Source organism: Phocoena sinus, chromosome 7 (genome assembly GCF_008692025.1).
Source record: "Phocoena sinus isolate mPhoSin1 chromosome 7, mPhoSin1.pri, whole genome shotgun sequence".
NCBI classification, from domain to species: Eukaryota; Metazoa; Chordata; class Mammalia; order Artiodactyla; family Phocoenidae; genus Phocoena; species Phocoena sinus.
In genome coordinates this window covers 55,375,506-55,395,083 of record NC_045769.1, presented here as the reverse complement: position 1 = coordinate 55,395,083, position 19,578 = coordinate 55,375,506, and the positions used below count along the sequence as shown (strand labels likewise).

Here is a 19,578-nt window from a genome sequence, read left to right as displayed (position 1 = left end):
TAATTAAAATGATTCACACTAGTCTAGGCAAATGAATATGGATATGTAGGTTTTCTTTGTTCTTAAAACATACCTGTTATTTTTACTCCTTCCTTCGTTTCAGCTGGTACACCAACACCAAACTCATTTACTCCAGAGACTCTGAAGTAGTAAATCTCCCCTTCTTGTAAGTTGGTAATTTTGTAGGAGAGGCGGTTACAGTTGCTGGTCACTGAGACCCATGCTTTCTTACTGGCCTCCCGTTTTTCTATGTAGTAATTCTTCACTGGTGCTCCACCATCATTTTCAGGAACATCCCAGGATAACACTGCAGACTCCCTGGTGACATCATGTACAGTAATATTGGCTGGAGGACCAGGAGAATCTAAAACTTTGACAACTAAGGTCAGTGAAGCAGCATTCAAAATATTCTGAATTGTTAATGTGTATTTTCCAGAATCATTTCTATTGGCATTTTCAATAGTCAGTGATGTATGAGAGTCTGTGGAATCAATATAAGCTCTAGCGCGGAGGTCAGTGTCTGGTTTGCTCCAGGAGACACTGGGTACCGGTCTTCCTCGGAAAGGCACAGTCATGGTAAAGGAGGCACCGGCCTTGACGATCAGGGTCTTCTTCATTTCACTGTCAAGATCAAATACAGGTTCTTCTTCTCTTTCCTTTGCTATCTGGGGATCGGAGCTATCACTGGGATCACTAGCACCGACCTTATTGATAGATCTTACTCTGAAAATGTATTCGGCTCCTGTGGTTAGTCCACTTATTGTGTATTCTGTGCCCCGTAAGTTCTGAATGGCAGTTTTCCAGTCAGTTTCATCAGATTTTTTAAATTCTACAGTGTATCCAGTTACTGGGGACCCACCATCAAATAAGGGCTTAACCCAGCCAATAGTTATATTGGTCTTGCCTGAGTCCATGATATTGGGTTTGGATGGAGGAGATGGTAAGAACACGGGATCTTCTGCCTGGATTAAGGGAGAGGTTTCACTTGGAAGGCTCAGGCCTGCAGCATTTTCTGCATATACCCGATACTCATATTCACATCCTTCCCGAAGTCCTGTTGATTTCACTCTCAGATCATAAACTGGTTTTTTGTTTACACGCACCCATCGTAGGCTGTTTTTCTCTCGCCTTTCAATTATGTATCCAGAGATTTCACTGCCTCCATCACTCTCTGGTCTTGCCCAGCAAAGTGTCATGAACTCTTTGGTCACAGATGTAATTTCCAAAGATGTGGGTGGACTTGGAACCGTAAATGGATCTAGTGCCTTTACAGCCATACTCTCCAGGGGCTCGCCAACACCATGTTTATTAACACCGGTTACTCTAAAGATGTATTCATTGCCCTTGAGCAACTTGGTCACTTTACAGGATGTTGTCCTTAACTCTCCTTCACATATTGTCCAAGCAAGGCGACTTGTCTCGCGTTTTTCTACAATGTAATAGTCGATAGCTGCGCCACCATCTTCTTGGGGCGGTCCCCAAGAAACAGAGCATTTCTCAGCAGTGAGGCCAGTTATTTCAAGTGGTCCTGCTGGTGGGCCAGGCTTATCAAGTACCTTGCAATTAACTGCAAAAGACCGAGTTCCAGCAACATTCTTCAGTGTTAGCACATACTGCCCAGAGTCTCGTCGGACACAGTCTTTCACTGTTAGCAAAGTATTGTAATCTGTTGAGACAATTTCTGTTCTTGCTCTCTCTTCAATTTCTACACCATCCTTGGCCCAGGAAATTACTGGCAGAGGTCGCCCTGCAATGTCTGCATTTATCTTAAGGACCTCTCCAGCTTTGACAACAATAACATCTCGGAACTTGACATCCATCATAATTCTTGGAGCCTCAACATCGTCTTTAACTGTGATAGGTCCAGTGGATTCAGATGGCTCACTAGTTGAGTCAGCAGCATTCCTTGCGAAAACCCGGAATTCATAACGCTGGTCTTCAGTAAGTTCGGTTACTTCAAAGTATGTTTCTTGTACGTTAGTAAAATTGCACTTCAGCCACCGGCCATCTGGTAGTTCTCTACGTTCAACAATGTATCCGGTGATCTTAGCTCCACCGCCATAATGTGGCTTAGACCATTTAAGTGACACTGATTTCCTCGTGATATTTGTGACTTCAGGTTGTCCAGGAGGGTCACAAGGGTCTCTTGCAGGGACTGGTTCACAAGACTTACTGCATTTACCAATTCCAGCAATAGTCTCAGCATATACACGATACTCATACATCAGTCCTTCATCAAGGCCGGAGACTTTGCTTTGAGTAGCAGTGATGAGGCTCTTATTTGCTTTTGACCAAAGAATGCTGCTTCTTTCTTTATACTCAAGGTGATAGCCAAGTACTTGACTTCCTCCATCATTAACTGGCACTTGCCAGGTTACCAACATGGTGGATTTTGTGGCATGCACAACTTTAGGAGTACCAGGAGGACCTGGGGGGCTGAATGGATGCTCTGCAACTACAGCTGAAGAGGCACTGTAGGAGCTCTTTCCGTAGCGGTTTTCTGCACAAACACGGAACTGATACTCACTTCCTGTTACTAGACGAACTATTTTAATGGATGTTCTTGCAACTGCCTGTGAAACTACGTGCCATGTTGTAGAAGAGGTTTCTCTCTTTTCAACGATGTAATTGCTAATCTGGCAGCCACCATCATATTCTGGAGGATTCCAAGAAATGGTTATATTGTCACAACTAACCTCATCAATATGTATAGGTCCGGGAGGTCCTGGTTTGTCAAGCACAATTATAGTAATAGGAACTGTTATGGATCCAGCACTGTTTGAAACACATAATTCATAAGTTCCAACATCTTCCCTTGAAGCTTCCTTAATTGTTAGTGATGTTACAGTCTTTGAAGAAGAAACATTTACTCTAGTTGTCTCTTTAAGAGTCTGACCGTCTTTTTTCCAGCTTACAGTAGCTTGAGGTCTTCCTTTAAATGGAACATCAATCTTCAGTTGGTCTGTAGCCTTTACATTGAAAGTATTGAAAGGAAGCTCAACTGAAGGCTTTATTTCAATATCTCTTGCAATTACTGGCACTCCAAGTTGTCTTGGGTCACTTTTTCCTTTTTCATTAAGTGCAGCTACCCTGAAGATATACTCCTCTCCAGCAGTTAGGCCAGATACAGTTGCTTCTAGAGTCTTAACTTGTGTGCACATGCTCCATTTTTCACTCCCTTTGGTCTGCATTTCAACTACGTAACCGGTAATTTTGCTGCCACCATCACTTTCTGGTCTCTCCCACTTAATTGTAGCTGTGTTACGGGTCACATCAACAAGAGTTACTCTTCCAGGTGGAAGGGGTGTTTCAGAAGCTTTAACAGGTTCAGTTGTTTCAGCTGGCAAACCAATCCCATATTCATTGGAAGCCAAGACTTGGAAGTAGTAAGAACATCCTTCTTGCAGGTTTTCAATCTTAAAAGTGTTCTTCGTGCAATTGTTTGTAACAGTAGCATACACTTTTCTTGTAGTTTCTCGTTTTTCAACGATGTAGTTCGTAATCTTAGCTCCGCCATCAATAAGCGGTGGTTCCCAAGCCAGTGTCACTGAGTCTTTCTTCACTTCTCCTACGGTCAAATTCACAGGGGCACTTGGTGAGTCGAGAACTCTGACGTTAACAAAAGCAGTTTTAGAGCCACTGTTGTTTTCTAGTGTCAGATTATACCGACCACTGTCAAATCTGGTAACGTTATCAATTACCAACATTGTATATGAGCTGGTCACCTCAATCTGGGCCCGGTCAGTGAGAATGCCTTCTGCCTTTTCCCATTTAACTTCAGGTTCCGGTCGACCTTTGATAGTGACAAATAAGCGTAAAGTAGCACTCGCACGCAGAATGACCACTTTTCGGAGATCAGCATCCAGTTCTATTTCTGGTGGCTCTTGCCTCTCTTTAGCAACAACTGAACCGGGTATAGTTGCAGGCTCACCTACGCCTTCAGAATTGATGGCACAAATACGGAAGTTATATTCAGTATTTTCTTTAAGCTTGGTCACGGTGAACTGCTTTCCTTGTAATCCTGTTGGTGGAGTGCACATTGTCCATTCAGCAGCAGTGGCTTCCTTGACCTCAACAACATAGCCCTTAACAGGAGCGCCGCCATCATAAATTGGCTTATTCCACACCAGGGAGACAGAAGATCTGGAAGTGTCTGCCACTTTTAGATTACTTGGTGGTCCTGGTGGATACAGAGCATCACATGCACGATAGAAAACAGATGGCTCACTAGGTTCACCCACACCAGCTGCATTTTCAGCAGCAACTCGGAATTCATAGGAATGCCCTTCAGTAAGGCCAGTTACCCTGAATCGAAGATCTGTTAGTGTTTTCTTGTTGCACTTGGTCCACCTGATGCCTGCCTTATCTCGTTTTTCAAGAATGTAGCCCTCGATTTCAGCACCTCCATCATCCACTGGGCGTGCCCATGTTACGACGACAGACTCTTTGGTGATTGCTGAGGCTTCAGGTGGGGAAGGAGGACCTGGTGGTTTATAAGGATTACGGGCTACAACAGGCTCAGATTCCAGAGGCTCTCCAATTCCATATTTATTCACAGCCATGACACGGAAAATGTACTCATTACCAGGAAGAAGTTTAGTGACTTTGTAGTTAAGGGCCTGTACCTCAGTTGAAACCTGGGTCCAGGAGAGTCTGCTTGTCTCTCTCTTTTCAATGATGTAATGTGAGATATTAGCACCACCATCTTGTAAAGGTGGGTTCCATGCCAGGTAACATTTTTCAGCAGTCACTCCAGAAACTTTCAGAGGCCCTTCAGGAGGCCCTGGCCTGTCAAGTACCTTTACAGTGATTGGTATAGACTTTGTTCCACCCACGTTGCTGAGTTTCAGGATATATTGTCCTCCGTCACTACGTATACAGTCTTTGACAAGAAGAGTTGTTCTCTGAATAGTAGACTTAATTTCCATCCTGGCAGCTGTTTCTTCAAGCTCTTTCCCATCTTTTGACCAAACAATATCAGGTATAGGTGTGCCACGGATATCAGCTTCGAGGACAAAAGTCTCTCCTGCGTGAACAACGATGACATCTTTATATCTGGGATCCAGTGAGGCATTTGGTGCATCAATTTCATCTCTTGCAGTAATGGCGCCAGTGCTTTCAGATGGTTCACTAAAGTTGCCAGCTGCGTTTCTTGCAATTACTCTGAATTCATATCTTTGGTCTTCTACAAGTCCACTCACTGTATATTCAGTTTCTAATACATTAGTAAAGCTGGCTTTCATCCAACGGCCGTCAGGTAGATCTTTCTTTTCTACAGTATAACCTGTTATTTTGCTGCCGCCGTCATAGGCGGGTTTCTTCCATTTCAGTGTGACACTGTTTCTTGTAATAACAATGGCTTCAGGGCGACCTGGTGGGTCACACGGATCACGAGCAACAAAGCATTCCGACACTTTGCTCGGCTTGCCGATGCCAACAATATTTTCAGCAGAAACTTTGAACTCATACTCAAGGCCTTCATCAAGCCCAGTTGTTTTGAATTTGGTGTCTTGAATGGGAGTCTTATTTAATTTGACCCATAAAATGCTGTTCTTTTCTTTCTGTTCAAGATGGTAGCCAGTAACTTTGCTGCCTCCATCATTAACTGGCTCGTGCCACTGCACAAGCATTTGATCTTTCGAGACTGATGTCACAAAAGGAGTGCCAGGTGGTCCGGGTTCTTTAAATGGATATTGTACAGTAACTGGTTTAGAATCCAAGGGGGCACTTTTTCCATACCTGTTTTCTGCAAAAATTCTAAACTGGTACTCAGTGCCTGTTTTCAGTTTGGTTATTTTAATTGTTGTTCTTGCAACTGTTGCTGATACCATGTGCCAAGTGGTGGTAGTTGTATCTCGCTTCTCTACAATGTAGTTGCTTATTTGGCAGCCACCAGTATAGGCTGGAGGTTCCCAAGATATGACCACAAAGTCTGCACTAACTTCATCAAACCGAACTGGTCCAACTGGAGGTCCAGGCTTTTCCAGAACGATAATGCTGAGATTTTCAGTTGCCGTACCTGCACTATTTGTTGCTGTTATGGTGTATTTTCCAAAGTCATCTTTGTTACTTTCTGTAATGTGCAAAATAGTTGATGTAGCTGTTTCCTCAACATTTACTCTTGTTGTCTGTTTAAGAGGCTCGCCGTCTTTGACCCATGAAATTTCAGGTCTCGGTCGGCCAATGACAGGAATTTCGATTTTAAGACCTTCTCCAGCTTGAACACTGTATGTGTTAAATGGTAACTTAAAACTAGGCTGTATAGTCAAGTCCTTGGCTATGACAGGAACACCAAGCACTCTTGGATCGCTTTTTCCTTTCTCGTTGTAAGCCTTGACACGGAACTGATATTCTTGTCCAGAACTCAGACCAGTAACAACTGCATTGCAGACTTTGGATTCAGCCACAACACTCCATTTTTCTGTTCCTTTGGGCTGCATTTCAACAACATACCCCAGGATTCTGCTACCACCATCATGTTCAGGTTTCTCCCACATCAGCGATGCACTAGTCTGGGACACGTCAGTGAGTGTGACCTTTCCTGGTGGGGAAGGAGGTTCAGCTGCTTTCACAGCATCAGCGGTTTCCACTGGAACACCAACTCCAAATTCATTTTCAGCCATTACTCTAAAGTAGTACATGGCTCCTTCTGTAAGATTCTCAACTTTAAAGCTTGTTTTGCTGCATTTATTACTCACATTAGCATATGCTTTTCTGGTTGACTCACGTTTGTCAATAACATAGTTCTTGACCTTTGCACCCCCATCGATGGTGGGTGGTTCCCATATCAGAAGGACAAAATCTTTTCTCACTTCTTTGACTGCCAAATTCTGTATTGGTCCTGGGGTGTCGAGAACTTTCACAGTTACAAAGGCAGATTTAGATCCACTGCTGTTTTCCAGCTTGAGAGTATATTTTCCAGCATCACTTCTATCACAGTTATCTATTGATAGTTGGGTATAGTTTGCTGCTTTTTCAGTTTGGACCTTATCTGTGAATTCACCTTCCTCTCGAGACCAAGTGATCTCAGGTGTTGGGCAACCTTTGAATGGAATGTGAATTCTGACAGATCCACCGGCTCTTACAACAATTCCTTTCCTTAATTCAGAGTCAAGGTCAAGTTCAGGTGCTTCGAGTTTATCTTCTGGTTTCACAGTACCAGGAACTGATGTAGCCTCACCTAAACCAACTTTATTGAGGGCACAGACTCGTATTTTATACTCCTGGTGTTCAGTGAGTTTTGAAATTTCAAATCGAGCGGCTCTCAGGCCAGTCTGTGGAGTAACTATTTGCCATTCTTCTTCATCAGCTTTACAGATTTCTACTACGTATCCCAGGATCTCACTGCCACCATCGTAGATGGGTTTACCCCAGGCAAGTGTAATTGAATTTTTAGTGGTGTTTACAATGTGTGCATTGATGGGGGGGCCAGGTTTGAACACAGGATCGCAAGCCTTATAATACACTGTGGCTGGACTTGGTTCTCCAACTCCAGCAGCGTTTTCTGCAGAGACTCTGAACTCATACTCATGATCTTCTGTTAATCCTGTTACTCTTAGACGCAAATCTGTAATGCGGCGTTTATTACATTTTATCCACCTAATGCCACTTTTGTCTCTTTTTTCTACAATGTAGCCAATAATCTCACTTCCACCATCACTATCTGGACGGCTCCAACAGACGGTCATGGAGTCCTTGGCAATGTTCGTGACTTCCAGGCTTTTTGGTGGTCCAGGAAGCACAAATGGATTTTTCATGAGTACTGGTGCAGATTCCAAAGGCTCTCCGACACCGTATTTGTTGACAGCCATTATACGGAAAATATATTCATTCCCTTCTAAGAGTTTGGTAACTTTCAGAGAATTGGTTACAACCTCTGAAGCAACAACAGTCCAGGCAAGCCGACTTGTTTCTCTCTTTTCAACAACATAGTGAGAAATGTTGCTGCCACCATCTTGAAGTGGTGGAGACCATGTTAAGGTGCATTTTTCAGCGGTGACTCCAGTAACCTGGACTGGCCCTTCTGGAGGTCCTGGTCTGTCTAACACTTTTACATTCACTGGGAATGACTTAGAACCTGCAACATTGGAAGCTCTCAAAATATACTGTCCGCCGTCGATTCTAATGGCATCCTTTACAATAAGTAAAGCCTTGAAATCTGTGTTCTTTATTTCACATCTAGCAGATTCTTCAATTTCCTTATCTCCTCTTAACCACTCAATGGTAGGTAGGGGCTTTCCGTGGACATCAGCTTCAAGCCTGAATGTTTCTCCAGCATTTACCACAATTGTGTCTCTGAATTTTGGATCCATTGAAATTCTTGGGAGTTCGACCTCATCCTTGGCAGTTATCGGTCCAGTACTGTCAGAGGGTTTGCTTATTACACCAGCTGCATTCTTTGCAATGACTCTGAATTCATATCTTTGATCTTCAGTAAGACCTGACACAGTAAATTGAGTTTCAATGACGTTTGTGAAGCTGGCTTTCATCCAACGACCCTCAGGCAAATCACGTTTCTCTACAATGTAACCCGTAATCATACTTCCACCATCATATGCTGGTTGGGTCCATTGTAAAGTGATTTCATGTCTTTTAACTATTATTGCTTCTGGGGTTCCTGGTGGGTCACAGGGATCTCTGGCTACATAGCATTCAGAATTCTTGCTTGCTTTGCCTACACCAACAATATTTTCAGCATAAACTCTGAATTCATATCCAATGCCTTCTTCAAGATTGAGTGCTTTAAACTGGGTGTCATGAATAATAGTTTTGTTGACCTTTGTCCACAAAATACTATTTCTTTCCTTTCTCTCAAGGTGGTAACCTATGATTGGGCTTCCTCCGTTATTGATTGGTTCATGCCACTGTATAACCATGGAGTCTTTGGAAATGGCTGTGACAAATGGTGTGCCTGGAGGGCCTGGTTCTTTGTAGGGATATTGAGCTACAATTGGCTGAGATTCCAAGGCAAAGCTTTGTCCATATCTGTTTTCAGCGAATATTCTGAATTGGTATTCTGTACCAGTCTTCAGTTTGGTCACTTTGAGTGTAGTTCTGGCAACAGTAGCAGAAACAACATCCCATACTGTGGTGGTTGTATCTCTTTTCTGAACTATGTAGTTAGTGATCTGGCAGCCCCCTGTATACAGTGGAGGTTCCCAAGATAAGGTAATACTTTCAGCACTGACTTCATCAAATTTAACAGGTCCTTTTGGAGGATCAGGCTTATCTAGGGTTATAATTTCGATGGATGCTGTCTTCTGACCAACAACATTAGCAACTGTGATTCCATAATGTCCACTGTCATCCTTATGAGTTTCTTTAATACTGAGTATGGTGAGGTCAAGCGAATCAGTAACATTGATTCTTGTAGTCTGCTTCAGTGGAAGACCGTCTTTAGTCCAGGTAATGGTTGGCTTAGGACGTCCAGAAATTGGCACTTCTATTTTCAAATCTTGGCCAACCTGTACACTGTAATTGTTAAATGCAGGTCTTACATCTGGCTCAATGACCAGATCTTTGGCAACTATCGGAACTGCAAGAGACCTAGGATCACTTCCTCCCTTTTCATTTACAGCCACAACTCTAAAAAGGTATTCTTCTCCCTGAGTTAGGTTGGTAATTACGGCTTCAAGGGACTTGACTCGAGCACACTCTGACCATTTCTCATGGTGTTTAGCTTGCATTTCCACAATATACTGAATGATTTTACTGCCGCCATCATGTTCAGGCTTTGTCCAGCTCAAAGAGACACTGTTTCTGGTGACATCATCCACGGTTATTTTTCCTGGAGGTTGTGGGACTTCTGCAACCTTAATTGGATCATCAGTATGGGCGGGAAGGCCAATACCATACTCGTTCTCAGCTGTGACTCTAAAGTAGTAACTGCAACCTTCTTGGAGTTGATCGATTTTCCAAGAATTCTTATGGCAATTTGTGACAACTGCAGCATATGATTTCCTTGTGGCTTCACGTTTCTCAACAATGTAATTTTTAATTTTGGATCCCCCATCCAACAAAGGAGGTTCCCATGTAATTGATACTGAGTCTTTGGTGATTTCTGTGACTTTCAGATTAACAGGTGGACTTGGTGTGTCCAGGACTCTCACAGTAACAAAGGCAGTCTTTGTCCCACTGCTGTTATCTAACGTGAGAGTATATTTTCCACTATCATATCGGTTGACATTGTCAAGAACAAGAGAGGTGAAGCTGCTAGTGCTGTCGATTATAGCTGCGTCTCGGATTTCACCATCCACCTTTCCCCATTTAACTTCTGGTGTAGGACGACCTCTAATAGGAACAAATAACCTTAAGGAGCCGCCTGCCCTTATACTTATAATTTTCCTTAGTTCTAGGTCAAGATCAATGTCTGGTGCTTCCAATTTTTCTTCAACTATAATAGGTCCAGGGACGTCAGCATGTTCTCCAACTCCAGCTTTGTTAACAGCACAGATACGGAAGTTGTACTCATGCTTTTCCAACAGCTTCTCGACTTCTGTATTTGTTTTATTGATTCCAGTCGGTGGAGTGCACATTGTCCATTCACCAACACTCACGTCACATTTTTCAACAATGTATCCTTGGATTTCACAGCCACCATCATATATTGGTTTGCCCCAAGAAAGGAAGACGGAAGATCTGGTAGTATGAATGACTTTGGGATTGTTTGGAGGTCCTGGTTTATAAATAGGATCACAAGCCTTTTGGTAAGCAGAAGGTGGGCTTGGCTCACTGAGTCCAGCCGCATTCTCAGCTGAGACTCTGAATTCATAATTGTGATTTTCTAAGAGTCCAGTTACTCTCAAGCGCAGTTCGCCAATCAGACGTTTATGGCATCTTGTCCATCTGATGCCCTCTTTATCCCGTTTTTCAAGAACATATCCAAGAATTTCACTGCCACCGTCAGATGCTGGCCTTTCCCATACAACGACCATTGAGTCCTTGGTCACCGCTGTGATTTCTGGAGCTTTTGGTGCATCTGGCACTACAAATGGATTCTTGACAACTACTGGCTCAGATTCAAGAGGTTCGCCAACACCATATCTGTTGACAGCCATTATACGGAAGATATATTCATTGCCTTCAAGAAGCTTAGTAAGCTTGCAGCTGAGAGTTTGCACGTTGGCATCAACCACAGTCCAAACCAAGCGGCTGGTTTCTCTCTTTTCCACAATATAATTTATGATATCACTCCCACCATCTTGTAGTGGGGGTTTCCAAGCGAGTGTGCATTTTTCTGCTGTAACTCCTGATATAACGATAGGTCCTTCAGGTGGCCCTGGTCTGTCAAGAACTTTGACATTTACAGTGACTGATATCTCTCCTGCAACATTTTTGGCTTTCAGTATGTAATTTCCACTGTCAACACGTATTGCGTCCTTTACATTGAGACTGGTGGCAAAATCAGTGCTCTTTATTTCTAATCGAGCTGTATTTGAAAGCTCCTGATCACCTTTTATCCACTGAGTGGTTGGTACTGGTTTGCCATAAATATCTGCGTCAATGTTGAATAACTCACCAGCGTGAACCACGATTGTGTCTTTGTATTTTGGATCCATACGAATTCGTGGTGGTTCTACCTCATCTCTTGCTGTTATTGCTCCTGTACTTTCTGAAGGCTCGCTAAACACTCCTGCAGCATTCCGAGCTATAACCCGGAACTCATATCTGTGATCTTCAGCTAGGCCCGTTACTTCAAACTGAGTGTCAATGACATTTGTAAAACTGGCTTTCATCCAGCGGCCCTCGGGCAGTTCTTTCTTCTCAACAATATAACCAGTGACCTTGCTTCCACCATCATATGTGGGTTTCTTCCACTGAAGAGTCACAGAATTCCTTGTGACAATGATTGGCTCTGGCCTTCCTGGTGGATCACATGGATCACGGGCTACGTAGCTTTCTGACACTTTACTTGGCTTGCCGACACCCACGATGTTCTGTGCGGAGACTCTAAATTCATATTCAATGCCTTCGTCGAGGCCAGTTGTTTTAAACTTGGTTTGAGGAATGGGTGTCTTATTCAACTTAACCCAGAGGATGCTATTTCTCTCCTTGCGTTCTAGATGATAGCCAGTGACTTTGCTGCCTCCATCACTGACTGGCTCGTTCCACTGTACTTCCATACAGTCCTTGGAGGAGAGCGTTACGAACGGTGTGCCAGGAGGACCAGGAACTTTGAATGGATACTGGGCTACAGTAGGCTCTGAATTGAGGTAGGTACTCTTTCCATATCTGTTTTCAGCTGCAATCCTAAACTGATATTCACATCCAGTCTTTAACCTGCAAGCTTTTATTGTTGTCCTTGCAACAGTAGCTGACAGAATTTGCCAGGTGGTTGTGGAAGTGTCCCGTTTTTCTACGATGTAATTATTGATAGAGCTTCCACCATCATACTTAGGTGGGCCCCAGGAGAAAGTGATACTGTCAGCTGTCACCTCATCCATTTTAACTGGTCCCGTTGGAGGCCCTGGTTTGTCGAGAACAATAACATTAAGGGTTTCGGTAGCTTCACCAGCTGAGTTAGTCAGTTTAACTACGTAATGTCCAACATCTTCTCGGCAGGCTTCCTTTATCGTCAGTAGTGAGTTATTTTCTGTGCTCTCAGCATTTACTCTGGTTGTCTGCTTCAGTGGTACATCATCTTTATGCCAGGTTGCAGTTGGCGTAGGGCGTCCAATGAATGGAACATCGACTTTCAGATCTTCACCTGCCAGTACAGTGAAAGTATTGAACAGGAGTTTGAAGGCTGGTGGAATGACAAGATCCTTGGCAACTACTGGCACACTCAGTTGTCTCGGATCACTGATGCCCTTCTCATTCTGAGCGGAAACACGGAAAGAGTATTCTTCACCCTGAATTAATCCAGTAATAGTGGCTTCGGTGACTTTGACTGTGGCACATGTGGTCCATTTGTCACTGCCTTTGCTCTGCATCTCTACAATGTAGCCTAGAATTCGGCTGCCTCCATCATGCTCAGGTTTCTCCCAAGAGAGTGACACGCTATTTCTTGTGACATCCACCAAAGTTATTTTTCCTGGAGGAAGAGGTCGTTCTGATGCTTTCACAGATTCTGCGGTTTCAGCAGGCAGCCCGATGCCATATTCATTTTCAGCGAGAACCCTGAAGTAGTAACTACAGCCTTCTTGAAGCTGGTCTACCTTCCAGGAAGTCTTGTGGCAATTTGTTGCAACAGTTGAATATGCTTTCCTTGTTGATTCCCGCTTTTCAACAATGTAGTTACTTATTTTTGAACCTCCGTCAAGAAGAGGAGGCTCCCATGTCAATGTGACAGATGTCTTAGTGACCTCCTTTACCTTCAGATCCTGTGGAGGGCCTGGTGTATCCAGTACTCTGACACTGACAAATGCAGACTTGCTGCCTGAGCTGTTTTCTACAGTTAGTATGTATTTGCCACTGTCGAATCTGTTTACGTTTCCAACGGTAAGCAGGGTATAAGAGCTTGTGGACTCAATGCTAGCTTTATCTAAAGATTCTCCGTGTTCCCGGGTCCACTTCACCTCAGGTGCTGGCCTTCCTTTGATTGGAACAAAAAGTCTCAGGGTACAACAAGCTCTTAGGGTAACAACTTTGCGCAGTTCAACGTCCAGTTCAATCTCTGGAGGCAGCATCCTGTCTTCAGCCTTTGGAGTTCCAGGAACAAGTGCAGGTTCCCCAATGCCTTCAGAATTCATGGCATAGATGTGGATTTTATATTCCTGGTTCTCTGTGAGGTTGGTGATAGTGTAAGAAGTTGCCTTGAGCCCGGCTGGTGGAGTGACAATATGCCATTCATCTTCTTCTGGCAGGGCGATCTCAACCATATACCCAGTGATTTCGGAACCACCATCATAGATAGGTTTGTTCCAAGCAATTGAAATGGATGATCTGCTTGTATCTAGAACACGTGGGTTACCTGGCGGGCCAGGTTTAAACACAGCATCACAGGCTTTATAAAATGGACTGGTAGCACTCGGTGCGCTGATTCCAGCAGCGTTCTCAGCCATGATCCGGAACTCATATTCATGTCCTTCTGTCAGTCCAGACACTTTATACCTTAAATCAGTAAGAGTCTTTTTGTTGCATTTCACCCAGCGTTGGCCAGCTTTATCACGCCGTTCCACAATATAATTGATGATTTCGCTGCCGCCATCAGAGTCAGGATGTCCCCAGCAGACAACCATGGAATCTTTAGTAATAGCTGTAACTTCAGGATTTTGGGGTGGATCAGGTGGTCCATAAGGATCTAGTGCAAGCACAGGCTCTGATTCCAGTGGCTCTCCAACTCCATATTTATTTACAGCCATCACACGGAATATGTATTCATTGCCTTTTAAAAGTTTAGGGACCTTTAGTCTTGTTACTTGGACTTCTGAAGCTACATTCGTCCATGCCAGTCTGCTGGTTTCACGTTTCTGAACTACATAATTGTCAATTTTGGCACCTCCATCGTCCAGTGGAGGCAACCATGACAATACACATTTTTCTGATGTCATTTCAGATATAGCTAAAGGTCCTTCAGGTGGGCCTGGTCTGTCAAGAACTTTGACATTGAAAATATGTTTAGCGAAACCACCAGGATTGGTTGCTGTAAGGGTATAGGCACCGCCATCCCGTCTTAGTGAATCCTTGTTTACCAGATTAGTAGAGAAATCTGCCATTTTAATTTCTAATTTTGCTGTGTTTTCAAGCTCCTTTCCATCTTTGGTCCATTCCATTGTTGGAGGTGGGCGACCTGAAACATCAGCTTCCAGCTTGAATGCTTCACCTGCTTTTATTATAATTGTGTCCTTAAATTTGATATCCACCATTATCCTTGGTGCTTCAACGTCGTCCCTGCATGTGATAGCATCTGATGGCTCAGACGGTGGGCTAATAGCACCAGCAGCATTTTTGGCAATCACGCGGAATTCGTATGCGGCATCTTCTGTTAGTCCGCTGACTGTAAATTCATTCTCCAAAATGTTGCTGAAGTTGGCTTTCAGCCACCGTCCACTAGGAAGATCTCTCTTTTCAACGATGTAACTGGTAATTTTAAAGCCTCCAGTATATTCAGGCTTAGCCCATTTGAGGGTCACTGTGTGTCTAGTAATATTTAGAGGAACCGGTTTCCCAGGTTGGTCAATGGGATCCAAAGCTGACATAGGTTCAGATGGCTTGCTCGGCTTGCTTTTGCCAGCCATGTTTTCCGCGATCACTCGGAATTCATAAGCAATACCATCTGCAAGTCCACTTGACTTGAAAATGTTGCCTGGTACTAATGCTTTGCTCACAGTCTGCCAGAGAATACTATTTCGTTCTTTTCTTTCAATGTGGTATCCTAAAATGGGGCTTCCACCATCAGAAAGAGGCTCATGCCAGCTGATTGTCATTGAATCCTTGGTAACTGCAGTTACCTGAGGGGTACCAGGAGGCCCAGGAACCTTAAATGGATAGTTGGCAACTACAGATGCTGATGTGATGCCTGGTCCAACTCCGTATCTGTTTTGAGCTTTTACCCGGAATTGATACTCCACTCCGGTAGTAAGGTGAGTGGCTTTGTAGGTAGTGCGTATAACGGTGGCTGCTAACTCAACCCATGTGGTACTGTCAGTCTGTCGCATTTCTACGACATAGTTGCTTATGGATACACCTCCATCATTCTCAGGTGGGTCCCAAGAGAAGGTGACAAAATCAGACGAAACATCATCAAATTTGATTGGTCCAGTAGGTGGCCCTGGGATATCATGGACTTGAATGGTGACGACATCACCAACCTCTCCCGCAATGTTCCTTGCTGTTAATGGGTAGGGCCCACTATCGCTTCTTACACACTCATTGATATTTAAGATGGTTGAAGTCGCTGTGTTTTCAAAATTAACTCTCTGGGTCTGTTTAAGAACCTGGTCTCCTTTCTTCCATGTAACTGTGGGCTTTGGTCGACCTAGCACTGGAATTTCAACTTTGATGTTGTCACCAGCTTTAGCAATGACTAATTTTTGATAAATGCCATGGAGATCCAATTCTGGAAGCATTGTCTGCTCCTTGACGACGACGGGTCGGCTTTCTCTAGGGGCACTTCTCCCCGCACTGTTCACTGCCATCACTTGGAAGGTATATTCTTCCCCTTCAGTTAGATTCTTCACAACACATTCTAACCCCTTCACGGTTGTGATGTGGGTCCACTGGTCAGAGCCTTTTCTTTGGGCTTCAATCACATAGCCAGTGATCTTACTGCCACCGTCGTGCTTGGGTTTAGGCCACGCCAGGCTGACTGTGCTCTTAGTTATGTCCATAATGTTAAGACTGTCTGGCGGTGATGGTACTTCGGAGGCTTTTACAGGCTCTGTTGTTTCTGTCGGCTCACCAATTCCATACTCATTTTCTGCCATCACTCTGAAGAAGTATTCATGTCCTTCAGACAAGCCAGTAACTTTGTATGTGCATTTATGGCACTTAGTGGTGACCGTGGAGTAGGATTTCCGTGTTGCTTCTCGTTTCTCCACAATGTAGTTTGTTACATGTGAGCCCCCATCTATCAGTGGGAGGTCCCAGTGCAGGGTGACACTCTCCTTTGTGATGTCAGTAGGCCTCAGGTTAAGGACAGGTCCTGGTGTATCCAAGACTCTGACGTTAACGAAACCACTTTTCTTCCCAGCGGCGTTTTCAATGGTCATCACAAATTTACCGGTGTCGTATCTGTTACATTCTGGGATGATCAGGAGCGTGAACGACTCTGTACTTTCAATGTTAGCTCGGTTTTTAAGGTTGATATCGTCTTTGGTCCATGTCACTTCAGGAGCAGGACGACCTTTAATGGGCACAAATATTCTAATACTGAGTCCTGCTCTCACAACAAGGGTTCTTCGAAGCTCAGCATCTAGTTCGAAATCAGGAGCCATCTCCCGTTCTACAATTTCAACATTTGAAATCACTGCTGGCTCCCCAACACCTGCATCGTTGATGGCACTGATTCTAAAATTGTATTTTTCTTTAGTCTGAAGATCAGGGACGACAAACTCGGTGATTCTGAGGGTGGTTCCTGTCGTATCCTTTATCCAGGCATCATCTCCTACTTTTTGATGCTCTACGACATAGCCAGTGATTTCAAGCCCACCGTCATAATGAGGCTTGCCCCATGCCAAAGAAGCAGATTTCTTGGTGGTATCAGTGACACGTGCATTTGAGGGTGGTCCTGGGGGATCTGAAAAGGAGACAAAGGCACAAAAGTGTTAAGGGTTTGGCTTTTGTATAAATTACATAAAATATTGGCACTCCCAAATGGGCTGTATTGAAAAAGATAAATACTAACATGCTACATCTTTCATTAGAACAGGATTTGAAGTATCACTAGGCGGACCAATTCCTGCTTTGTTCTCTGCACTGACACGGAATTCGTAGGTGTTTCCTTCTTGCAGTCCTGTTACTTTGCATCTGAGATCGGAAACTGGAGTCTTTGTTGCTCTCACCCATCGCAAGCCTTTCTTCTCTCTCCTTTCTACATGATACCCTGTGATCTCACTGCCACCATCATCAACTGGTCTTTTCCAACTGACAGTGGCAGTGTTTTTAGTGACATTGGACACCTCTGGTTTTCCCGGGGGGCCAGGTGGACCTGAAAAGAAAGCAAATTTATGAGAAATCTATGATTTCCTAAATTCTGCTGCAAATGCTAACATATCAGTTCCTTTATATGCTCTACGTACCAAATCTGTCTACCATCTTGACAGGTTCGGACTGTACGGGTTCCCCTTTGCCATACTGGTTTACAGCTGAGACCCGGAAGAGGTACTCATTTCCCTGGATAAGTTTGGTTGCCACATGCCTGCAAGACTGAATATCTTCGGCAAACACTGTCCACAAAAGTCGGCTGGTTTCTCTCTTTTCAAGAACATAAGACTTAATTGGTGAGCCGCCATCTTCTAAGGGAGGTGTCCATGTAAGCGTTGCTTTTTCAGCAGAAACATTACTGACTTCGATCGGACCTGGGGGACCAGGTACATCGAGGACTGTCACCTTCACATGCTCCTCCTTTGTGCCAAAAGCATTGGTAGCAGTGATGGTGTATTCACCAGCATCTTTTCTAGTGGCATACTTGATAGCAAGCATGGAAGATGTTGGGGTTGAAGTTATCTGAACGATGTCTGATGGTCTGATGTCTTTTCCTGCCCTGGACCAACTTGACTTTGGAAGAGGCTTGCCGAGAATGCTAATGGCATTCAAAACAATGGTGTCACCTGCTTTAACTGTTAGCCCATCCTTTATTGTGGGATCAAGGACAATGGTTGGTGCCTCTGCAAAGAAAAAAAGAACATTTTCATCAGAAAAGGAAGGACGCTTAATTTACTTTTGTTTATGTGCATAAAAAGTAAAATAGACCTACCATATTCATCCTTGCAAATAATGGTTCCTGTACTTTCTGATGGAGCACTGATAGCACCTGCTGTATTCTTTGCTCTAATTCTGAATTCATATTTTCCACCCTCAACAAGGTCAGTAACAGTAAAGGCACAATCTGTGACATTAACATGGTTGGCTTTCATCCAAGATTTAGAGGGAAGATCTCGCTTCTCCACTATGTATCCAGTCAACTTATGACCACCATCATATTTGGGTTCAGTCCAAATGAGAGTCACTGAATTCCTTGTTACATTAATAACCTCAGGTTTGCCAGGAGGATCTAAAATAAAGCAAAAAACAGACAAAGAAACCCAGTCAAACACACACCAATGTTCTCTTCATGAAGAAAATACACCTGGATTTTGCTTTGTATGATGACTTACCAATTGGATCAAGTGCCACAACTGGCTCTGATGGCAGGCTTGGCTTGCCTACTCCTGCCAAGTTGATTGCCATAACTCGGAATTCATATTCCAGACCTTCAGTTAGTCCTGTCACTTTGAAGTCTTTCATCCTAACAGGAGTCTTGTTAGCCCTCTTCCACAAAAGGCTGTTCCTTTCCTTGGACTCGATATGATACCCTACAAAAGATCCAGTGATGTGTCAATTCACATAGAAAGTACAAATGTAGCCTGATTTTTAAATACATACGTACACACACACACATGCGCGCGCGCGCACGGAACAAGTAATCATTCTTGCTTGTATGTATACTTCTATTACCTAGGCATAGAGCCATTTTTTCCTCTTGGAATAGACGTTTATTGCACCTTCTGTCAAAAAGTTTTAACTTACAAAAATAGATATCATTAAGAAAGCCTTTATTAACTATTACATTAGGAGGTTTGCATTGAAATTAAGCATTAGCTTAGTGAATTAGCTTAATGCTTCATGTACTGAATGCATAATGAACTGAAAAAAGGAAAATACGTGTTTGTATGTGCAGATAGTGCTATGAATAAGGAGTACAGATTCAACTTGTTTTCAGGGAGGAAGATTTGGAAGAAATCGTAGTGTAAACGCTGTAGGGTAAGAGCCAACTAAATACCTGTAATTGGAGAGCCTCCAGTTCTCCTGGGGTCAGTCCAAGTTAGAGATACGGAATCATGTCTGACATCCACAATATTGGGAGGTGGGGGAGCATCGGGCACATCTAGGAAAAAATAGATAATGCAAGATTTATAGTCAGGAATGTATTATAAA

At 43.6% G+C, this 19,578-nt stretch overlaps 1 protein-coding gene and 1 long non-coding RNA gene across 2 annotated transcripts in view; one reads left to right on the top strand and one right to left on the bottom strand.

Moving 5' to 3' along the window:
- TTN (titin) overlaps positions 1–19,578 on the bottom strand; it is a 281,733-nt gene that overhangs the window by 32,606 nt on the left and 229,549 nt on the right. Inside the window, 6 exon segments of the mRNA XM_032637061.1 lie at positions 74–17,179; positions 17,288–17,590; positions 17,682–18,269; positions 18,359–18,655; positions 18,759–18,956; positions 19,424–19,528. Coding sequence (XP_032492952.1) covers positions 74–17,179; positions 17,288–17,590; positions 17,682–18,269; positions 18,359–18,655; positions 18,759–18,956; positions 19,424–19,528 — 18,597 coding nt within the window.
- LOC116756537 overlaps positions 1–19,578 on the top strand; it is an 83,275-nt gene that overhangs the window by 33,961 nt on the left and 29,736 nt on the right. Inside the window, exon 2 of the long non-coding RNA XR_004350675.1 lies at positions 12,063–12,212. This is a non-coding gene — a long non-coding RNA (uncharacterized LOC116756537). The remainder of the gene's footprint in view (positions 1–12,062; positions 12,213–19,578) is intronic.